At 52.4% G+C, this 22,114-nt stretch overlaps 2 protein-coding genes and 1 long non-coding RNA gene across 4 annotated transcripts in view; 2 read left to right on the top strand and 1 right to left on the bottom strand.

The window, feature by feature from the left end:
- Positions 1–2,610, top strand: part of Coq4 (coenzyme Q4) — an 11,558-nt gene extending 8,948 nt beyond the window's left edge. The window contains exons 5-7 of the mRNA XM_015497520.2: positions 843–972; positions 1,491–1,584; positions 2,023–2,610. Of these exons, the coding sequence (XP_015353006.1) occupies positions 843–972; positions 1,491–1,584; positions 2,023–2,194 (396 nt within the window). The 3' untranslated portion in view covers positions 2,195–2,610. The remainder of the gene's footprint in view (positions 1–842; positions 973–1,490; positions 1,585–2,022) is intronic.
- Positions 2,611–6,718: 4,108 nt separating this feature from the next.
- LOC125619640 overlaps positions 6,719–22,114 on the bottom strand; it is a 23,740-nt gene continuing 8,344 nt past the window's right edge. The window contains exons 2-3 of one of the 2 annotated variants that reach the window (XR_007351169.1): positions 20,873–20,994; positions 6,719–6,890 (exon numbers count right to left, since the gene is read on the bottom strand). This is a non-coding gene — a long non-coding RNA (uncharacterized LOC125619640). Of the gene's footprint in view, positions 6,891–20,352; positions 20,682–20,872; positions 20,995–22,114 lie in introns of those variants that run through there. The other variant, XR_007351168.1, reaches the window with a different exon arrangement.
- On the top strand, positions 7,884–21,839 carry Slc27a4 (solute carrier family 27 member 4). Its single transcript, XM_015497516.2, has 13 exons — positions 7,884–8,173; positions 9,567–9,733; positions 11,055–11,449; positions 13,683–13,841; positions 14,915–14,984; positions 15,078–15,169; positions 16,118–16,227; positions 16,489–16,698; positions 16,867–16,993; positions 18,213–18,350; positions 18,558–18,722; positions 18,806–18,952; positions 20,991–21,839. Exons 2-13 carry the CDS (start codon positions 9,573–9,575, stop codon positions 21,146–21,148), a joined length of 1,932 nt encoding a protein of 643 aa, XP_015353002.1. The 5' UTR covers positions 7,884–8,173; positions 9,567–9,572; the 3' UTR covers positions 21,149–21,839.

Genomic DNA, 22,114 nt, shown 5'->3' with positions numbered 1-22,114 from the left:
AAAAAAAAAAAAAAAAAAAATCAAAGGCACTTAGCCAGCCATGTTGGTGCACACCTGTAATCCCAGCAACTGGGGAGGCTGAGGATCCTGAGTTTCAGGAGCCTGGGTGACTTAACAAGACCCTTCTCAAATTTTTAAAAATGGGTTGGGGATGTAGCTCAATGGTAGAGTGCCCCTGGATTCACTCCCCAGCACCCAAAAAGGAAGAAAAAGAAAAGCACATGACATAAAATTTAACATCTTATTTATTTGATTGGTTATTTAGTTAGTTAGTTAGTACCAGGGATTGAGCACAGGGGCACTTAACCCACTGAGCCACATCCTCAGTTCTTTTCATTTTTTTGAGACAGGCTCTCACTAAGTTGCTTAGGGCCTTGCTAAATTGCCGAGGTCCTGCTTCAGCCTCTCAAGTCACTAGCATTATAGGCATGTGCCACCATGTCCATCTATCTTAACAATTTTTAAGTTACAGTTCAGTAGTATTTATTTGTATTCACTTTGTTGTACAATTAATCTCCAGAATTTAGGCTTGCAAAATGGATACTTATACCTATTAAACAACTTCCTATTATCTACCCTCCCCACAAGGGGTTTTGTTACCATAGAATTCAACAGGCTACAAACATTATGTGTGAGTTGGAGTAGGCCCAAGGCGGGGTGCTAATTCCCCAATATTTCCTGCCTGAGTCTTCCCCTGTTGGTAAGTGTGGACAGAAATAAAGTCACCAGGGTTTTATGGTGGGACTGAGTTTGGTAGGAATGGTTGAAAGTTAAGGGGAGACTAACAAATTAGGCCCTGGGAGCTGTTGGGAAAGGGTCTAGGGGAGTGTCATGCTTGTCAGAGGGTCTCCCCAGACACCCGAGCACCCACTCGCTTCGTGGATGACGAAGAGCTAGCCTATGTGATCCAGCGTTACCGGGAGGTGCACGACATGCTTCACACCCTCTTGGGGATGCCTACCAACATCCTGGGTGAGTGCCACCAAGCCAGCTACCTGAATGTAGTGGATGGCAGTGTCCTCCAGCCAGCTGTCTTTGTGAGTCTTCAGGGCCAGAGCAGGGTCACCTGTTCCACCACATCCCTTCATCTACTCAGTGCCTGCTGATATTTTTGCTTTGCGCAGACATTCTGGTAGCATCTGGGCCATGCTATCCCCATTTCTCCTTTGTGACTTCTACACTGATATCCCTCCCACAGCATCCCTCCCTCTAAGGCCTGTTGGGACCATCGGAGTCTCCTCAGTCTGGCTTTTGAGATCCTCTGCATTCTGACGCAGCTTCCCTTCTATCCCCTTTCTCCTGCACTGATACCCTCTCCTCCACCCCAAGCCCAGTGCCCCAAGGCCCAGCACAGGCCAGGAAGGGGTACAACTGAGCCCTGGTAGAGATTGGAGAAAAGCAGATGCCTCTCTGGGCCCTACCAGCAGCACCACTGGCCACCTCCTCCCAGCATCACTTACCTTCCACCTGGTCCTTGTCCTTACCCCTAGGGGAAATCGTGGTGAAATGGTTTGAGGCTGTGCAGACTCGTCTCCCCATGTGCATCCTGGGTGCACTCTTTGGACCAGTCCGTCTCAGTGCTCAGTAAGTTTTCAAGTGGCAGGGACATTGGAGGGTTGGGGGAGACCTCAGAGGGGCTGGACTTCAGGAAATGGGAAGGGTATGCAGACACCTAGCAGCCCACATGGCTCTCCAGGAAGCAAGGGTATGAAAGAGGAGGCAGAAAGGGAAAACTGGCCTATGTCCCAGGAGCTTTGGGGCCAGGCCTCAGGACCAGGGCAGAATGACAGGAGTCAGTGGGAAGGCAGGGTAGCCCAAGTTTCTGGAATTAGTCCTCTATTTACATCTGAGTTTTGGTGTATTCAAGGTGTGTAAGACTTGGGGCATAAGGTTTCATCTCACTGAGCTTTCCTTCCGCTTCTGAGTGAGGACTAACTGGGCACATGCACAGCAGGTTCTGAGCACATAGCAGGCCTAGCCCTTGAGGACCTGATGTCTTCTCTTCTCCCTGCCACCCCTCAGGAGCCTGCAGGTGCTAGTCTCGGAGCTGATCCCATGGGCAGTTGAGAATGGGCGCAGGGCCCCTTGCGTCCTCAACCTGTACTACGAGCAGCGCTGGGAGCAGTCCCTGAGTGCCCTGCGAGAGGAACTGGGCATCACAGCGCCGCCTCTGTGTGTCCGGGGCCGGGCCTAGTCTGAGCTGCTGCAACAAGGGTGCTGGTTTGCCTCCCCACCCACTGCCTCCAGGGACAGAAGACACCTTTGCCACTACCTTTGCTCCTTCTTTTTGAACACTGACTGACCTTTGGATGTTATTTATAGTTGTCATAATCATTGCTGTGTGTCCTTGAGGGCCAGTCCAGGAGGGAGCAAGCATGGCACTGGGCCTCCAAGCTGCCTAAGGAGAGCCACATTTTCTCAAGGACTGGCCATCTAGGATTAGGTGGAATATCTCAGGTCCATGGCCTGTTTGGGACTCCTCCCTGCCAACCAGGGCTTTCTGAGGCCCAGGCGGGTGTCCTCACAGGAGTGAGAGCAACACTCAACTCCAAAGGTCTGAGAGGCGGAGTGGAGGCAAGTCAGCCACCTGAATAAAGGCTCTCATCAGGCCAAGTGTCTGCTTGTCCTCCTTGGCCCAGGGCTGCCTGTGGCTCTGACAGCCCTGGGCCTTCCCAGCACTGAGGGTGGAAATTCCCTCCCAACCTGAACTTCAGCTGCTTTCCTGTCTCTAGTCTGAAGTTGGGCAGGCCAAGATTCCAATCTCCAGCTCCTCCATTTTCTAGTGGAGGACTCCTGCCTTCCCCTTCTGAGCCATTTAAACCTCAGTGAAGGGCAAATGACAGTTTCTGCCTTGGGTTATGGGGGTTCCCTGAGGTGGGGTGCAGAAGGCCTGTGGGGATAGGGCCAAGGAGCAGGAGCCACTTTAGTTTTAGTGTGTTGGGGGGCACAGGAGACTGCAGCTCATTCTGGAGTGGCAAACAGGCTCTTCCCTCCAGTCAGAGTCAGGAACAGGGGCAGGCAGGACAAAAAGTACCTGAGAAGAGTGGGTAGCTCTGTCTGGGGAAAACTCTCAAGATGGCAGAGCCCTTAGAGTGTTTTGGGCATATTCGCCCCCCCCCCCCTTTGGTAGTGAGGACTGAACTCAGGGATCCTCTACCACTGAGTTACAACCCAGTCTTTTTTTTTTTTAAGATAAGGTCTCACTAAATTGCTCAGGTTGGCATCGAACTTGCTATCCTCCTGCCTCAGCCTCCTGAGTCCCTGTGATATGGTTATGTGACACCACACCTGGCTGGGCCCTTAGAGTTTTTCAGGGCCAACTTTGTTATTGTGTGGATTTGTCACCTGGAGCCCAGAAATTAGGCAGAGAATTGCTTAATATTAACTAGAACACAGGCCACAGGCTTCCAGGTTGGTTTTCCTATTCCTCAGTTTCCCAATCTATAATAATGACCACAGTTTATTTACAACTATACTATGGGCCAAGCACCACTATGCACTTGAGATGCATCATCACAATGACACTTCAAGGTGGCCACCCAGAGGTAGGGGGTACTGTTACTTTGATTTTACCACTGAACTACATCTCCATCCCTTTTTACTTTTTATTTGAAGAGAGTGTCTTGCTAAGTTGCCCAAGATGGCCTTGCAATCCTCCAGTGGCTGGGATGACAGACATGCACCATGGGGCCCCATTTACTTGCTTTACTAATGAGGCATCAGGAACAGAACTGGGGCTGGAACCAGGGTTATCTGAAGGCCTTTCTAGAAAGCCACATGAGCACCTGCCCAGCCCTGGCCTTACCTGTGGCCACCATGTCCTGTCCTGGGCTCCTGCTGGCAGAAGGAGGGTGCTGGAGGCTGAGAATGTGGGCTTCTTTAAGAGAGAAGGCTTGGGCTGGAGATGTAGCTCCAGTGGTAGAGCACCCCTGGGTTCAAGCCCTAGCACCATAAAAACAAACCAACCACAAAAATAGGGAAACCTTGTGCTGACTCCCTGAATTCCTACAGAAGGCAAGAGGTAGAGGCAAGTTCCCTGTGTTTCACCCACCTGCAGGACAATGTAGGCTGCCTTTGCAGACCTGCCTGGTCTGCATTAAAAAATGAAATGGGCTGGGGATGTGGCTCAGTGGTTTAGTGCCCCTGGATTCAATCCCTGGTACCAAATAAACAAATGATAAAATAAAATGAGGAGAGCAATACACCTGCTTCACAGCAGTGCCATTGAGAAATTTTGGTGTCTAGGGCACCTACCCCACTGCAACTCAGTTGAAGTCAGGTGCCAAGGTGGCGGGTAGATCAGATTCAGATGGCCTTCTCTGCACATCTGGATCACACCTACTCTAGCCCTGGGCCATTATAGCACTTGCCAGAGGAAATCAGACATCCACATTGACTGGGATGAAGTCTGGTCTAACCATAGGGTGGCATTAGTGTCACCTATGAGTGAAGAAAAACAATACTGTAATAGCTATGACATTGTTTTTAACATAGCCTGTGAGGCCACCTTCTATCTGGAAACTTCCATTTTCTAATAAATCTTGATTGCCTTATCCTTCTTCCCAAAACACACCAAACTTCTTGCCTTTGGGAACAGCACTCTGTCTCTGGGTAGTTAAGTGGGCAGCTCCTTGTCACTCATATCTCTGCTCAAATGTGACCTCAGGCCTTCCCTGACCACCCCATCTGAGGAAGAATATAGCAAGGACTTAGTACTTCATTGTTGAGCAAATGGAGGACAGGCCCTTGCTAGCCTGCTCATTCAATTCCCTTAGTAACCCCTGAGACACTGATGGTAGCTCACTTTACCGATGAAGACCAACTCTCAGGTTTAGGGAATCTTCTGGGGTCACAGCTAAACTGAGGTCGTGAGTTCTCTCCCAGTAATCCAGGAAAATTCTCCTTAGGTAGTGGGCTTTGGGTGTCAGTCAGTGGTAGAGCACTTGCCTTGCATGTACAAGGCAAGGTCCTGAATTCCATCCCTATCCCTAGCGCTGCAAAAAAAAAAAAAAAGAAAGAAAGAAACTCTGAGAATAAGCATAGGTAGCTGGAGTCTGAGCCAGGTCTGGGTATACAAGCTCAAAAGACACACAGACCTGGGCCCACTGCTGCCCAGTTCTGCTCCCTTGCCATAGTCTCATCAGACTGTAAACCTGTTTCCTCCCCTTAAAATGGGGAGAAGCTGGGTGGGTGGCACATGACTATAATCCCAGCAGCTCAGGAGGCTGAGGTAGGAGGATCACAAGTTCAAAGCCAGTCTCAGCAACTTAGTGAGGCCCTAAGTAACTTAGCAAGACCCTATCTCAAAATTTAAAAAATAAAATGGGCTGGGGGTGTGGCTCAGTGGTTTAATGCCCCTGGATTCAATCCCTGGTACCAAATAAACAAATGATAAAATAAAATGAGGAGAGCAATACACCTGCTTCACAGCAGTGCCATTGGGAAACTCAGTAAAATGGTGCATGGTCAGTGTTTATTAACGTATTGTAAGCATTTAAGAAAAGGAAGTTGTCATTTGCCAGGAAGGTCCCTTGAGATCTTGGAAGTAAAGTCAAGCCAGAGGTATTATTTTGCACACACCTAGAGTGGGAGGATTTTTATAGCTCAGAGCTCTTCAGGCCAATGGAACAAATGTATTTGGTGTAAACACCTACTGTGTGCCAGGACCAAACGATCTCAGAGAGCCAGGGAGGCCAAGTTCCTCCATTTGAGCCCAAAGGTGAGTTGCTGGTTAAGTCTGCTGGTTTTTGCACTGATATTTGTTCCCAATGTGGCACAGGATGGGAGTCGTGTCCGTGTCAAAGGAGCCCATTGTGAGGTCAGCCTAAGTTAGGCACACCCCTCAAGTGACAGGACCCAGTCCTTGACCTTCTCAAAAATCCTCACTAGCTCTCCATTGCCCCTGGGATAAACTCAGGCTGGCACACAAGGCCTTCCTACTCGTTCTTTCCACCATGTGCTCCCACCACCGCCACCCTTGTGTTCTACTGCACAAGCCCACCAGTCTTGTCACTTCACAGACCTCTTCAGAGTGTGTGCCCAGTGCACATACTGGGAGTTAAGCAAGTGATCAGAACAGTGCCACTCTTGCCCTTGGAGCTATGTACTGAAGCCAGCCCTGAGGTAAGAGCTTGACTCCTATCATTTCCTTGAATCTTTAGTGGTCACAGAAGAAGGGGCCATGACAATGGTATTGCCATTGGACAGGTAAAGACACTGAGGCTCTGTGTGGAGAGATTTGCTCAGAGCTCACAACTGGGGCTGGAAGTGCACCCCAGCTGTGTCTGCTGCTGTGCAAAGAGTACAGCTAAATAAATGGTCACAACAACTAGGCAGTGTTACACCAGATGCTACACCAGATGTACCCTGAGTGGTCAGAGAGGTCCCACTTACTCAAATCTTCACCTGCCCTCTCCCACCAGACCAAGCAATTTGAGGGCAGACTGTCCTTTTCCCTCTGTGTCCCCCTGCTTCCATACCTCGGCCTGGCCCATTGTCTAGTAGAGTATTGCCTTAGTTTCTTAATTTCTAGTCTGGGCAGAGGACAGCATGTGACTGGTCATCAGCAAATGACCTCAATAGTTGATTTGGAAATAAATGTGTTTATCCCCATAAATCCTTCTCCCTTTCACTCATTCAACACTGCACCTCTGTAATATGCCAAGCCCTGTGGATACCATCAGAGATAATCTCTGTGTCTAAATTTTCATCTTATATATACTTCTGTGATCAATGAACCTTTAAGCTCCAATGTACCAAATGCTACTTCAAAAGCACCTGATGGGGGCTGGGGACGTGGCTCAAGCGATAGCGCATTCGCCTGGCATGCGTGCGGCCCGGGTTCAATCCTCAGCACCACATACAAACAAGGATGTTGTGTCCACCGAAAACTGAAAAATAAATATTAAAATTCTCTCTCTCTCTCTCTCTTTAAAAAAAAAAAAAAAAAAGCACCTGATGGCTGGGCAGGTGTGATGGCACACACTGGTAATTCCAGCAACTGTGGAGGCTGAGGCGTGAGGATCACAAGTTCCAGACCAGCCTCAGCAACTTAGCAAGGCCCTAAGCAACTCAGTGAGACCCTGTCTCGAAATAAAAAATAAAAATGGCTGGAGATGATGTAGCTCACCAGTTAAGTGCCCCTGGGTTGGATCCCCAGTACAAAAAAAAAAAAAAAAAATCATGATGAGAGAATTTCTGCAGAGTCGGGCATAGATCCTGTGGTTCTTATGTTTATGTTTTATTGTTGGTACTGAGGATTTAACTCAGGGCGCTTTACCATTGAACTATATATTTGAGACAAGATGTCGCTAAATTGCTGAGAGCCCCAGCTAAATTACTGAGGCTGGCCCAGAACTCAGCCTCCATGTACCACCATGCCCAGATCCTCTTGAACCTTGTGAAGGTACTGGAGGAAGTAAAACAGCGACTCTGGTGGGACTCGAACCCGCAACCTTCAAATGGCCACTGCAGGTTTTGGCTAGAAGTCCCATGCGCTATCCACCGCGGCAGGTTTCCAGGACCTCCCACCGCTTTCCTCCGCCCTTTTAGAGCTCATCTAGATGTAGTGTTGGACCTTACTAAATTCTGCTGGGGCCGCGTAGCAGGCTAGGATTCTCTGCTGACCGTAAGAGTTAGAGTGTGCTTGCCTAAATCTCGCGCGGGATTATAGGAACAGAGGAACCAGCGGTAAACCGCCGGTTCCCCAAGCCTGGGGTTCTCTACGGCTGCGCTGGTCTGTGTGCGGCGCGGACTACAACTCCTAGCGTAGTGCGCGCAGGGCCGGATTGAGTGGTGTGGACTACAACTCCCAGTATGCCGCGCGGCGGCACCGCCCAACGTCGCGGCGCGCGCAGGGCTGACTGAGCCGAGAAGCGTCCAGCGCGCTGGGCTGGGCTGGGCTGGGCTGGGCTGGGCAGCTTAGCGCCGATCCGCGCGGCCGGCTCAGAGGCTTGCCAGCCGCTGGGACCGAGCTGGAGGCGGTGCTGCGGGCCGGCACATCCCGTTTGGGTTGTGGGAGGCGGGCGGGCCCTGAAGGGCGCAGAGCCGGCCAAGCGCTGCTGGGTCTTGGCTCTGTGCGCCCAGGGGCGGCTGATGCCCCCAGCGCTCCCCTCTCCGCTGCTGCATCCGGGCCGCATCTGGACTGGGCGCCGCGCTGCGGAGCCGACGCCGGGTGAGCGAGGCGGGGCCGGTGGGACNCCACTGGAGCTACATCTCCAGCCCAAGCCTTCTCTCTTAAAGAAGCCCACATTCTCAGCCTCCAGCACCCTCCTTCTGCCAGCAGGAGCCCAGGACAGGACATGGTGGCCACAGGTAAGGCCAGGGCTGGGAAACCTACCGGGCCGAGTAGGGGATGACGGCGGGGCGGACCTGGGGTGAGGGGCGCGCCCTGCCTCTCTGTCTCCCTGCCGGGACCTCTGCTACTCTAGCTGTCTAGGAGCAGGACCCCGGAAGGGGCCCCTCGGGAACTCGGCACCCCCTCCTCTTCTCCTTCCATTCTTCCTGAAGGGGTACCTGCCCTCCGTTCTGGCGGACTCTGGGAGGCCGGAGGTCTGAGGGCCTTGGAGTTCCTGGCATTGGGGTTGGGGACGTTTTAGCCCAGCCCCGCCCCCCACGTCGGGGTTTTGCTTTTCCCCGGGAGGAGGAGGTCTGTAGAGGCTCCCTGTGGTCCAGGCCATGTCCTCATATTGGCTCTCAGGCTGCTTTACAGCCTTGACCTTCAGCTCCTTCTAACAATAGGAAAACCCTAAGAAAAACTGTCCCTTCAGCTAGCTATTCCCTTGAACAAGTCCGCAAAGAGCCACGAATAGAGAGCCCAAGAGTCCTAATCTCAGCCCAGCCTTTGCAGCACCGTCAGCTTTTCCCCCTACCCTAAGCCCCATTCCTAAAGATTCATCTGAGTGGATTGCTGGGGGGGCGGGAGTGTAGGGCGTGTCTTCAAGACCCTCTTCTCCCTAATTCATCTTTCCCCGTGGGCAGTCACCCTTAGGCACCTCCGGGCTCTAACCTGTTTACTGTGTCGCCCTCTATCGATCAGTACAATGGAGGCAGGACAATGCCAGAGTCCGTGGGCAGGGATTTGGCTGGGCTACCTTCCCAGGAAGCTGCCCCTTTCTGTGATGTAGTTTGGCCTGATCATTCCCCAGAACCTCCCTGGGCCGGGAATTGAGCTGGAGACACTTAAGTCAGTATCTATCCTCAAGGTGTTTTGATTAGGGTCCTTGGATGTAGGGGAGTGGACTGAAAAACCGAAAACAGGTCTCACTAACCCATTGCACACAGCCAGAAACTGAGGCCTGAAGTGGAAAAGGGACCTGCCCAAGGTAACTTGGAAAGTGGTAGTTCAAGATAGGACTAGAGGCTAGAACAGTCTCCTGCTTGTCATCCCTGAAACTTACTTGAAGACCCTTTCAGCCACCAAAACCTTAAAAGGGAACTTTGTCCTCAGTCACCCAACTTGGGGTGACCAAGCCCTACCGTGTTTGTAATCACAGTGGAATGGGTGCCAGGACCTGGAAGTGTGTGGTCCTTGGGGACACAAATGTTTGACTGCCTTGTGCCTGCAGGCCAACATGCTGCTTGGGGCATCTTTGGTGGGGTTGATGGTGTTCTCCAAGCTGGTACTGAGACTACCCTGGACCCAAGTGGGGTTCTCCCTGCTGCTTCTCTACTTGGGATCTGGTGGCTGGCGCTTCATCCGGATCTTCATCAAGACCTTCAGGCGTGATATCTTGTGAGTACTGGTCCAGTTCTTCCTGAGTTTCACCCTTCCTGGGTTCCTGATCCCTGTAATCTCCCCAGACAAGACCCCATGGTATCTACCAGTATAGGACACCCGGGACCCCAGAAGCCTCTGCTCCACACCTTACCCCTGGCAGTAATATTTGGTACCTCCATCTCCAAGGTCAAAGTCCTTCCTCAGGGAATCTCCCTAACTTGAAACTCCTTGGGCTGGGACACACACTGAATTCCAAGTATGTTGAAGAGAGATCGTGAGGACACTCTAGTTTATAACTAGGTGAAGAGGAACCCAGTGGGAAAGGACCTTTTCTTGGATTGGCACAAGCCTGAGAGGGCACAAGGGGCACTGAATTCTAGAACAAGGCTCCAAGTTAGATGCCTGGGAGAACCTGTTCCCTGCTGCTCTGCGCCAGGTCCTGTGCTGCTCCGAGGCCCAGAGAGGAACAAAGCAGACCTGATCTGCCAAACTTAGGCTAACCATGGGGATAAGGAGAGGACAAAGCAACTCCCTGAAGTGGCAGTACCATGCAGGCAAAGACCCTGGCAGTCTTGCTCACTCTTGTGTTCCAGGGCCCAGCATAGTGTACCATCCCCAAAACAGGCAACTCAGCCTTTGTCAATCTGGACTGATTACAGAAGGAGGAGGTATCAAGTGACCCTGCAGGAAGGGTGGTAGCAGCAGGAGCTGTGGGAGCAAGGAGCAGTGAGGGATGACCCCAGGCCAGGGGCTTGGGATATCTAGAGGCCTCCTAGTGGAGAGGTGCCTCAAAGGTGGTAGAAGGAGGGGAGTCCAGCCTCAGGCACAGCACTGGAGACATAAAGACTGCAGAGCTCCAGAGTTTATGGGGTGGGTGGGGGGAACACAAGCACTAAGCATCCCCCCTGTGCTGGTCAACCCTGGGGATAAGGTGGTAAACAAGACAGAGGCCTGTCTTAGTTGGACTGACAGGGATTACCATAGTTTACTGTGGTGATAGGGGTTGGGGACAGTACAGGCTGCAGGAGGGGAGTAGGAGTTGGAACCAGACAGGCCTGCAGTTCAAGTCTCAGCTCAGCCTCATGGCACCTTTGAAGCCCGGGGTAAGCTGCAGCACCATGAGAGAATCTTTCTTCCTCCTATCAGGAGCGAGAAACCACACGACCTCTGGGTGTCATTGTGAGGTCTTGGTGAAAGGCTTGTGTGTGGCAGTGTCATGCATCTAGGAAGGACTGGCTTATGGCACTCAGGCTATTGGGCAGGAACCTGGGCCAGGGGTTTAGGAGGCCACCCTGCCAACCCTGGCAGTCACAGTTCATTGCTCACTTCCACACAGCGGCGGCCTGGTGCTCCTCAAGGTGAAAGCAAAGGTTCGACGGTACCTGCGGGATCAGGAAACTGTGCCCGTGTTGTTTGCCTCTACGGTACAGCGCCACCCCAACAAGACAGCCCTGATCTTCGAGGGCACAGACACCCACTGGACCTTCCGCCAGCTAGATGATTACTCAAGCAGCGTGGGCAACTTCCTGCAGGCCCGGGGCCTGGCTTCAGGCGATGTGGCTGCCCTTTTCATGGAGAACCGCAATGAGTTTGTGGGCCTGTGGCTTGGCATGGCCAAGCTGGGCGTGGAGGCGGCACTCATCAACACCAACCTCCGGCGTGATGCTCTGCGCCACTGCCTTACCACATCCCAGGCTCGTGCCCTTATTTTTGGTAGTGAGATGGCCCCAGGTGAGCTCCAGGGGGCAAAGGACAGGTGGCAGACCCAGGGGACCTTGCACAGACCACAGCTCCCTTCTAGGCCTGGGGGAGGCAATGTTGGCCTGTGGTTAAGGGCAGGGGCCCTGGAGTCAGCTGATTTGAGCCTGCCAGGGAAGCTGGCAGTCCTGGATGAGAGGCAGGTACTCTGAGCGTCAGGTTCCACATCTGTAGCACCTGCCCCTACTGATCTTAAGGAGGTGGTTGCCCTGCCGCAGTGGTAGTCAGGGGGTTGGTACTGGTTCACCCTCAGGCATGATGGCTGCTATTCTTGTGACTGATTAGTCCTCACTTGCCTTATCTCTACAATGGGAACAAGAACTCACTCCCCGTCTCCTGGAGGAGCTTGCATTTCATGTGCTGCCACATTAGGTGCCAGCATGCTGAGCCTGGTGCTTTACAAGAGCAGCTCTGATCTTCACAAAGACTGGGGAGGGAGGGACTGTCATCTTGGCTTTATGGATGATGAGGTGAGTTCAGAGGGAAGAGCTTACCCAAGTTCACACAGCTGTAGGTGAGGACTGGGATTTTATTTTATTTATTTGTGATATCAAAGGACGCAGTCCTTTATATATGCAAGGCGAGCACTCTGCCACTGGGCTACAAGCCCAGCTCCAGGGCTCTTTATTTGTTTTTTTTATTTGTCAATGGAGTTTATTTTATTTATTTATATGCGGTGCTGAGAATCCAACCCAGTGCCTCACACATCCCAGGCAAGCGCTTTACCACTGAGCACCAGCCCCAGCGCCCCCAGCCTCTTTTTTTTTGTAGTTATAGATGGACAGCATGCCTTCATTTTATTTGTTTATTTTTATGTGGTGCTGAGGATCAAACCCAGTGCCTCACATGTGCAAGGCAAGCACTCTGCCACTGAGCTACAGCCCCAGCCCTTTCCCCAGGCTCTTTTTAAATTTTATTTATTTATTTATTTATTTTGTATCGAGGAGTAAACTCGTGGCACAGTACCTCTGAGCTACATCTTCAGTTCTTGTTTTTTTGGTACCAGGGATTGAACTCAGGGGCACTCGACCACTGAGCCACATCCCCAGCCCTATTTTGTATTTTATTTAGAGACAGGGTCTCACTGAGTTGCTTAGAGCCTCACCCTTGCTGAGGCTGGCCTTGAACTTGCAATCTTCCTGACTCAGCCTCCTGAGCTGCTGTGATTACAGTGCACCACTGTACCCAGCATCCTCAGTCCTTTTTATTTTTTATTTTGAGATAGGATCTCTCTAAGTTGCTGAGGCTGGCCTGGAACTTGTGATCCTGCTGCCTCAGCCTCCTTCATTGCTCTGATTACAGGGGTGAGCCACCATGCCCAACAGAACTAGGATTTGATCTTGGGCTTTATCACAGTGTCCCTGTTCTTTCTCCCCACACTATGGCTGTTGTGGGATAATGGACAGGGAAGTTAAAATGCTGCAAGGGGCCAGGTGCAGTGGCATACAGCTGTAATCCCAGCAATTCTGGAGGCTAAGGCAAGAGGATCACACGTTTGAGGCCAGCCTCAGCAATTTAGTGAGACCCTCAGCAACTTAGCAAGACCCTGTCTCAAAAAATAAAAGGACTGGGGGTGTAATTAAGTAACTAAGCAGCAAAACACCCCTGTACCACCCCCCCAAAAAATGCTACAAGGGGAGAAGAAAGGATACAGTAGGTAGAGGAAAGAAGATTAGATGAATTAAGAGAAAACCAGAGTAGCTCAGTGGTGTAGTGTTTGCCTAGCACACATGAGGCCATAGGTTTCAACCCAGCACCATAAAAATAAGTAGCAGCCAGAGAAAGTGAGGCCAAGTGAGCCAGCACTGCCCTGTGCCTAAGGTGAGTGAGTATCTGGACATCTGTGCAGTGCCTAGGAAAACAGAAGGTTCCACTTAGAGGAAATGGGGCCTTCTGACCCCCATTCCTGTCCACCAACCATACCCAGTACAGTGGGTAAGAGACCTTGGTATGAGCTCTCTCTTGTTCTCGGTGTGTCAGTTTCTTCAGCTCTAAAATGGGCTGTTGTTGGTACCTACTTCCTAGGGCTATAAGAATAAGAAAATGCACATAAGGAGCTCTCTGTGTAGTTAGCCAGCAGCTCATGGGGGCTGTTGCTCCTATAAACAGTAAAGGTACCTTACCCATCTCCCCCTCACATTAACCAGTCTCCCCTGGGAATGCACAGCCTCCTGGCCTGCCTGCTGACCTATTTTGTCTCCCATAGCTGTATGTGAGATCCATGACAGCCTGGACTCCTCACTTATCCTCTTCTGCTCTGGCTCCTGGGACCCCAATACAGTGCCCATTGGCACAGAGCACCTGGACCCTCTGCTGGAAGATGCCCCCAAGCACCTACCAAGTCGCCCTGACAAGGGCTTCACAGGTGGGTCCCTCCTACTCCTCCTACCCCACTGGGCAGCCTTCCCCAGCTCCTCCAGGCAGCTCCCCCAGCTTCTCCTCTCTTCCTGTACACTCCAACCTGCTCAGTCCTTCAGCTCTTCCACTCTTACTTCCCTCCTTGTAAAGCCACCAATCTGCTGTGTAGTCTGGTGGTTCAAATCTTGGACTGTCTTATCAGGGCTCTCCAGCCTGTCTTCTGAGTCTCAGGTCCTCCAGCCATAAAATCAGGGATTATAACAGAATCTACTTCCTGGATTGATTTTGAGGGTTGAAAAAAGTACAGTGGGTAAAGTTCTAAGGCTAGAGCATGGAAGGAGGAAGGGCTCAGTAACAGGTCATTGTCCTTGTCATCATTGTCTAACCTCTCCTATCCTGACTCTAGTACTTTTGTAAGTTGCTAGAGAGCAGGGCCTGTGGCTGGTCCACCCTGGTGCCCTCGTGCTGCGTGGAGCTAGCACATAGCAGGCAGGCAGAGCCTGAGATGGTTGCTATAAATGTGCAGAGTTGTCCAGTGCAGCTCCTGGCCTCCAGGAACATTATTCTGGCAGGGCTGAGCCTCCCATAGGAACTATAGTGTGACAGTTCCTAGTCAGAGCTGCAGGGTGGAGTCAATAGATGTTCAGAAGTACAGAAGCTACACAGCACCTGCTTCCTGCAGCTAAGTCTTGGGGCAGGTATCCCTCCTTCCAAAACCTCAAACTGGCACCACCTCCTTCACAGAAGCCCAGGCCAATTGGTGCTACTGGTCTTCCTCAGGTCCTGTGTTTTCCCCTCCCCCACACTTGTCTCAGTACTGGAACTGCCTGTGTCCTCCTATAACTGTCCTGCTCAGCTGGGACATGTGAGAGGGTCTAGCACAGAGCAAGGCCCAGAAATTGTTTGTGGAAGGCATGGAAGCAGGCATTAGAACAGGGCAGCATCAGGCCATTGAAGAGGGCTTCCTGGAAGAAGCATGGTGGGAACTGGTATTGAAGGACACGGACATGGACACTATCCATCCCACTCTGCCCTGCCCTGTGGGGTGCCCTCTCAGTTGCCCTTGTGTGTTTTCTTCAGATAAACTCTTCTACATCTACACATCGGGCACCACAGGGCTACCCAAAGCTGCGATCGTGGTGCACAGCAGGTAAGGGGTGGGTGTCTCATACCCCAGGGTGGGGTGGGCATGGTGGGGCTGCAGGGCCTCCTCCCACCAAGCCCTGGCCCTTTGCCTTCCCAGGTATTACCGCATGGCTGCCCTGGTGTACTACGGGTTCCGCATGCAGCCTGACGACATTGTCTATGACTGTCTCCCCCTTTACCATTCTGCAGGTAAGCCTGGACCCACCCCGCAGCCTCCAGCACCCCTGATCTTTAGGAAGGCCACCTCATATAACTGCCCTGCTCAGCTGGGATCTGTGAGAGGGCCTAGAACAGGGCAAGGCCCAGAAATTGTGGAAGGCATAGAAGCAGGCATTAGAGCAGGGCAGCATCAGGCCATAGAGAGGCCTTCCTGGAAGAGGCAGTAGAAACACTTGAATTCAAATCCAGGCATGGCCAAAGGGTCTACCTCAGTCTTGTCCATTGAGGGTGACCACACCAGGCTCAGAGTGTGGGACCATGTTCTGGGGGCATCTGGGCTGACCTGTTTTCCAGTTGGTTTCCACAGATGTGCAATAGCATTGCTGCTTGGTTGAAGGGACTTGAGGGAAGGCAGCTTGAGAGAGCAGAGTCCCTGCCTCAAGGTGTTTAAGGGTGGTGTCCTGGCAGAATGGGTGATGGGAACCTATCTGACTCTAAAAAGGGGCATGGCCTGGTGAGTGGAGGAGGAGCAGGGAGCGCTCGAGCACTGGTGGCAAGAGCAGCAGTGGGAGCCTGGGAGGACTCCTGGGAGAAGGCAGATGTGAGGTACAGAGGTCAGGCAGAGTAGCTAGGCCCCACCTGGCTGAAAATGGGATTGGGGCTGGCTCCAGAGTCCCCAGGGGGCAGGCTAAGGAGTGTGCACTTGATCCCAGAGACATTGGGAAGCCATGGAAGGTGCCTGAATGGAGACAGATATGATCAGTTAGGACAGGATGGGGAAAAGAGACCAGGGGACAGTGCCAGTGAAGAGGCAGGCCTGGGCAAGAGGCGGCCCTGGGGGCTGGGATGTTGCTCAGTGGTGGAGGACTTGCGTGGCGTGTGTGAAACCTTAGGTTCAATCCCCTTCATGGCAAGAAAAAAGGAGGCTCTGGGGAATGGGTCTCTATCTCCTGAACTCTAGGCCCTCTTTGCCGTCAGGAAACATCGTGGGTGTTGGTCAGTGCTTGATCCATGGCATGACAGTAGTGATCCGAAAGAAGTTCTCAGCCTCCCGGTTCTGGGATGATTGTGTTAAATACAATTGCACAGTAAGTGAGAAGGGAAGGGAATGAGCAGTCCCTTGTCCCCTTGTCTCCCTCCCACTAACCACACTTTGGAATATCTTTCACACAATTGAGGTGGTTTAGAAGGGTTCACTGGGCAACATTCCTGTTGTTCAGATGGGAAGACTGAGGCCCAGAGAGGGATGGGATCACACGCCAGCCCCTGTGGAAGAGAGGGTCTTGAGATATGGGGGTGGGGGAGTGGGGCAACTCTGGGAGCCCAGACTCATACCAAGCCCACCCCAGATTGTGCAGTACATTGGTGAGCTGTGCCGCTATCTCCTGAACCAGCCGCCCCGGGAAGCGGAGACCCAGCACCAGGTGCGCATGGCTCTGGGTAACGGCCTCCGGCAGTCCATCTGGACCAACTTCTCCAGCCGCTTCCACATCCCCCAGGTGGCCGAGTTCTATGGAGCCACTGAGTGCAACTGCAGCCTAGGCAATTTTGACAGCCAGGTGCGGCCCAGGTTGGGGCCTGGTAAGGCTGCTATGGGGATGGACCATGGCAGAGGGGAGGGCAGAGTTCCACTGTGGGAGTTTGGGTGCCAGAGTTGCTCCTTGCCCCCATTGTCCACCTTGGGACCCATGGTGGCAGAGCCCCAGCCCAAGTCTTGGCCTTTGCAGGTAGGAGCCTGTGGCTTTAACAGCCGTATCCTGTCCTTTGTGTACCCCATCCGGCTGGTGCGTGTCAACGAGGACACCATGGAGCTGATCCGGGGACCTGATGGCGTGTGCATTCCCTGCCGGCCAGGTCTGCCTTGGGTGGGAATTGAGGATCAGAGGAGGAGTTTTTGTTCTGGGAGGGAGGTCGGCCATTGTGATTAGGTGGGGAGTGGGTTGTGACTAGTAGCCATCAGTCAGTCCTGCTCTGAGGGCTATAAACTGTTCACTTCTTTGTCCATCCTTTCACCATGTCATCCACCCATCAGTCCATTTGTTCATTTTCTTTTTGCAGGGCAGTACTGGGGATTAAACTCAGGGGCACTTGACCCCTGAGCCACATCCTCAGCCCTATTTTGTATTTTATTTAGAGACAAGGTCTCACTGTTTTTTAGCACCTCATTGTTGCTGAGGCTGGCTGCGAACTTGTGAACTTCTGCCTCAGCCTCCCGAGCTGCTGGGATTATAGGCATTTGCCATTGCACCCAGCTCATTTGTTCATTTTCATATTGACCCCGAAGGACCCTGAGTCTGGCCACCTAGAATTAGTCTTGTTTGGCCCCTTAGCCCTGTGCCATGGGAGAATTAGCTTCTCTGAGTCCTCTTGCCTGAGTCCTCTCTTCTGCAGATGGGACTGATGGTAGCACTGGCCCCATCAGGGTAACCTGAGGATTATGCATGATAAAGAACATAACGCTTTTTGAGTGGAGTCACGCCTGGAGCAGGAGCTCAGTGGTGCCAGCCTGTTCGGATGTCCAGTAGAGCCTGAGCCCCACTAACTATTTATTTATCTTCCCATCCAGTTCAATAGACAGACATCACTGAGGATCCAGTTGTGTCAGACCAGCCAAGATGAACACCTTGCCCTCAGCAAGCTCCAGGCTGGAGGAGAAATGGGGCATTTCTTTTTTTTCTGTGTGTGTATGCGCACGCGCATAAGGGATTGAATCCAGGGCTTCATACATGCTAAGCACACATAGTACCACGAGCTACACCCCCATCCCCCAGAAATAGGGCATTTCTATGGCAAGCAGTATGAATCAGATTAGTTCAAGATGCAGGGAGCCAAGCACAGTAGCCCATGCCTGTAATCCCAGCCACTCGAGAGGCTGAGGCAGCAGAACTGCAAGTTCAATGCCAGCCTGGGCAACTTAATGAGACTCTGTCTCAAAATAAAATAGTCTGGGTTCAACCCCTTGTACCAACTGGGGGTAAAAAAAGGAAAACCAAAAAGAATGTAGGATGTGTCTGGGGAAGACAGGTGGATGAGGCCTCCTAGGACAAATTTGACTCTGCCTTTCCTGCCCCAGGCCAGCCGGGCCAACTGGTAGGCCGCATCATCCAGCAAGACCCTCTGCGCCGCTTTGATGGCTACCTCAACCCGGGTGCTAACAACAAAAAGATTGCTAAGGATGTCTTTAAGAAGGGGGATCAAGCTTATCTCACTGGTGGGTTCCTGACCCTTTGCTACCACTTCCAGAGGGGCAGGGGTTGGTGAGGGACCTTCTGCTATCTTCGGAGAACACCTGCCCAGGACTCCCCTGTCTCAGCCCCTGTGGTCAATCACATCCTTAGGCTTCAGCAAAGACTGCCTGGCTCAAGCCCCTGGGCCAGAGCTGGGCAGCCCAGGTCCTGCTCACCAAAGCCCTCCCTAGGTGACGTGCTGGTGATGGATGAGCTAGGCTACCTGTATTTCCGAGATCGCACAGGCGACACATTCCGCTGGAAAGGGGAAAACGTGTCGACCACCGAGGTAGAGGGTACACTCAGCCGCCTACTGGACATGGCTGATGTGGCTGTATATGGTGTTGAGGTACCAGGTATGTTGGGGGGGGTGGTGGCATGCTGGGAAGTGCCACAAGTGAGCATTGCTGGGGCTCATGGTTCATCTTCCTGTCTACAGGAACTGAAGGTCGGGCCGGAATGGCTGCTGTGGCCAGCTCCACAGGTAGCTGTGACTTGGAGCACTTTGCAGAGGCCTTAGAGAAGGAGCTGCCCCTGTATGCCCGACCCATCTTCCTGCGCTTCCTGCCTGAGCTGCACAAAACAGGTATGTCCCTTCCTTGCTCCAGCTCCTGGGTACTAGGCCTGGGCCTTTCCACTCCTTTCTAGAGAAACCAGTGGCTGGCATTTGACCTTCGCCCACAGCCTTGCCAGGTAGTTGGTAAACTGCCCTCCCTTGTGGAAGTGAACAAACTTGTCCCTCAGAAGAGGAGGTTCACCAATCATTAGTGGGACAAGTCACTGACAGAGTATCTGGCTCTGGGCTGAGCCTTGGGGAAACAGGTAAATTCTGACTGGACCTCTGCCGCCTTAGAGCTTTTAGAACTGGAAGGGAAGCAGCTCCAGGACAAGGAATTCCAAAAATAAGGAGTGAACTGCAGATTAGGCTCACAGAAAAGTGAATGAAGGGGCATTTGGGATGACTGGAGAGCTCCCTTGAGGAGGTGACATCTCAGCTAAGACCCAAATGAAAAAGAGGACCTTATAGGGGTGGGCAACATTCCAGGCTGTGGGAACAAGTGTGAAGTCTCCAAGACAGGAAGGAATGGCAGTGCTGAAAGAATGAAAGGAGGAGGCTACAAGAGGGGCAGGCAGAGGGGTAAGGTGGGTGAGAGAGGGGGCACAGGAGCTAGAAGCCCAAGGCCTAGGCCAGGGGGGAGTGTGACTATCTCAGAACAGCAGGGAAGTGTAGGATCCAACACCACAGAAGTGTAGGATCTTTGTAGGATACAATCTAACGAGGTTACTACTCTGCTCAAAGATCCTGGCTGCTGGATGGAGAGTGGGATAGGACTGCAGGGGGAACAGGAGATGAAGGAAAGGCTGTCATAGCCTCCTGGTGAGCTGTGGTCACATGCAGGGCAGTGCCATCCTTCTGTTGGTCCTCTGATGGCTCTCAGGAGTTCCTAGTGGGTAGGAGGTACAGAGGTTCCTGCCCAGACCTGCCTGTGTTTTCCTTGCTGGTCCTTGCTGTCCCTTGTAGAATCTTCCCTTTGTCAAGCCTCTCTCTGGCTACACACCCTTGGGCCACATCTGCCTGGATGCCCCCAATGGTGGTCATCATGTGAGCCGCTCCTAGATGGCAAGCCTTCCCCCACTGATGTGGGCACCTGGACCTGGGAGAGCACCTGTAGCAGTGGGAAGGACCTAGGGCTTCAGTGTGGCACAGAAAGAGAGCAGTGGTGCCAGGCTGAAGCCATAGACTGCTCATCCCCTGAGGACTGATACCTGTGACTTCTGTTCTGTCCAGGAGAGGCAGGCTTGGGCCTCAGCTTCCACATGGCTTTGCTGAAGAACAGCTGGCTTCCAAAGCACTTCAACTACTTTATTTACTAACAATTCTGTGGGTCAGAAGTTTGGGAGCCAAATTCAACTGAGCAATTCTGTTGGCCTTGCCTAGGGGTCATTCCAAGAGCTACCATCACTTAGGGACTCATGCCAGGAGAGTCTAAGGTAGTCTCACATCTGGCTCTGGGCTGGTCACTTGTGCAGCACTGACCAGCAGAACTGAGGTGATAGAAATGTTTGCTGTCTCAGCAGTACAGTATATATTAGCCCTGCAAAGCTGTTCATCATTTGAGATGTGGCTGTTGTGACTAAAGAACTAAAATCCAAATTTTTTTTTCCAAATTGTGTTTAATGTTAATTAACTTTAAATAGCCACATAGGGGGGCTGGGGATGTAGCTCAAGTGGTAGCGCGCTCGCCTGGCATGCGTGCGGCCCGGGTTCGATCCTCAGCACCACATACAAACAAAGATGTTGTGTCCGCCGAAAACTAAAAAATAAATATTAAATAAATAAATAAATAGCCACATAGGGCATTGACTACCCCCACAGGACAGTGCCAGTCTAGAGGCCTCATCTCTGCTGCATGCAGCTTCTCATCCTTCTGAAGGCTGGACTGGCCTCAGGGCACCCCCAGGAGGTGGGGAAAGAGCAGCAATGCCCTTTGAGACCTAGACTGACCTAAGACATCGCTTTGGCCGCATTCTGTTGGTCAGAGCAAGTCACGAGGCCAGTCCAGATTCGAAGGGGTTGAGAAAGACTCGAGCTCCTGTGCTGAGTTGTCCTCTTCATTTCCCAGGGACCTACAAGTTCCAGAAGACAGAGCTACGGAAGGAGGGCTTTGACCCAGCTGTTGTGAAAGACCCGCTTTTCTATCTGGATGCCCGGAAAGGCTGCTATGTCCCGCTGGACCAAGAGGCCTATGCCCGCATCCAGGCAGGCGAGGAGAAGCTGTGATTTGCCCCCCACATCCCTCTGAGGCCAGTGATGCTGGATCCAAAGCCTCAGCTTCCACTCAGAGGGGTCCTGGGTGATGCCAGACCAAAGCAAGCAGGGCCACACCTCCTCCCTGAGGTGCTGACCCCTCCCTCCACAACTGCCAAGTGACTCACTGCCGCCTCCACACCCTTGCATAAGCTTTCTGTGAAAGCTGCATGTCCAAGTGATCTTCTGGGCCCCAGGCTGAGACTAACGGGGGGCCGCCTCAGGATGTCGTCTTGGGTCAGGCAGGGCAGGGAGAGGCATAGGGGTCACAAAGCTCCCTCTAAAGAACAGGGGCTTTTCATAAACGGGACCAAGGCAGAAGCCTCCAGACTCAGGAAGCCAAGCGATTGGGCAGGAACAGTAATGGCCATCAATCTGATGACCAGAAAGAATCTGCCCCAGAGCTGCCCACCCCTCTAGGTGGAGAGGAGGAAGACCCGACGTGGCCCCACCATACCTCACCTGCAGCAGGAGGTCAGGACACCAACCCTTATCTCTCCAAACCCCTACATCTTCATCTGCTTGGGGGGTACCTGGCTGTCTTACAGGCCCTGTCTGTATGGGTCAGCGTCACTGTCTCCATCTCCTTCCTGGCCTGGCTATGAGAGGAGGAGGAATGGGAGGGTGGCCTTCAGGCCAATAAACTCTGCCTTGATGCCTCCTATCCTGTGTGCATTCCACCTGAGCCCATCCTCCCCTGGAGCCCCCAGTCTGCTCAGGCCCTACTTTCTGCTTATCTGGCCCATTAACTAACTTGTCCACTGACTCATTTGGACTTAAAGGTAGAGCAGGTAAAGTGAAATGCCACAGCCCTTGCTTATGTGCTGGCTTAGATGGGGGCAGTTCCCACCAAGTCTGGCAAGGTATTTGTTTTAACAGCTTGAGCTTCAAAGTCCAGACCAGCTGTCACTCAAAAGCGGAAGCTTAGCCAGGCATGGT

The sequence above is a fragment of the Marmota marmota genome, unplaced genomic scaffold (assembly GCF_001458135.2).
Source record: "Marmota marmota marmota unplaced genomic scaffold, marMar, whole genome shotgun sequence".
NCBI lineage: Eukaryota > Metazoa > Chordata > Mammalia > Rodentia > Sciuridae > Marmota > Marmota marmota.
Note: the sequence above shows the minus strand (reverse complement) of the source record. Positions and strands in the feature narration are given on the sequence as shown.

Coding starts and splice junctions, on each gene's coding strand:
- Slc27a4 (XM_015497516.2), top strand. CDS start 9,573: ATGCTGCTTGGGGCATCTTTGGTGGGGTTGATGGTGTTCTCCAAGCTG. Junction 9,734..11,054: donor ACCTTCAGGCGTGATATCTT/GTGAGTACTGGT, acceptor ACTTCCACACAG/CGGCGGCCTGGTGCTCCTCA. Junction 16,994..18,212: donor GTGCATTCCCTGCCGGCCAG/GTCTGCCTTGGG, acceptor TTCCTGCCCCAG/GCCAGCCGGGCCAACTGGTA.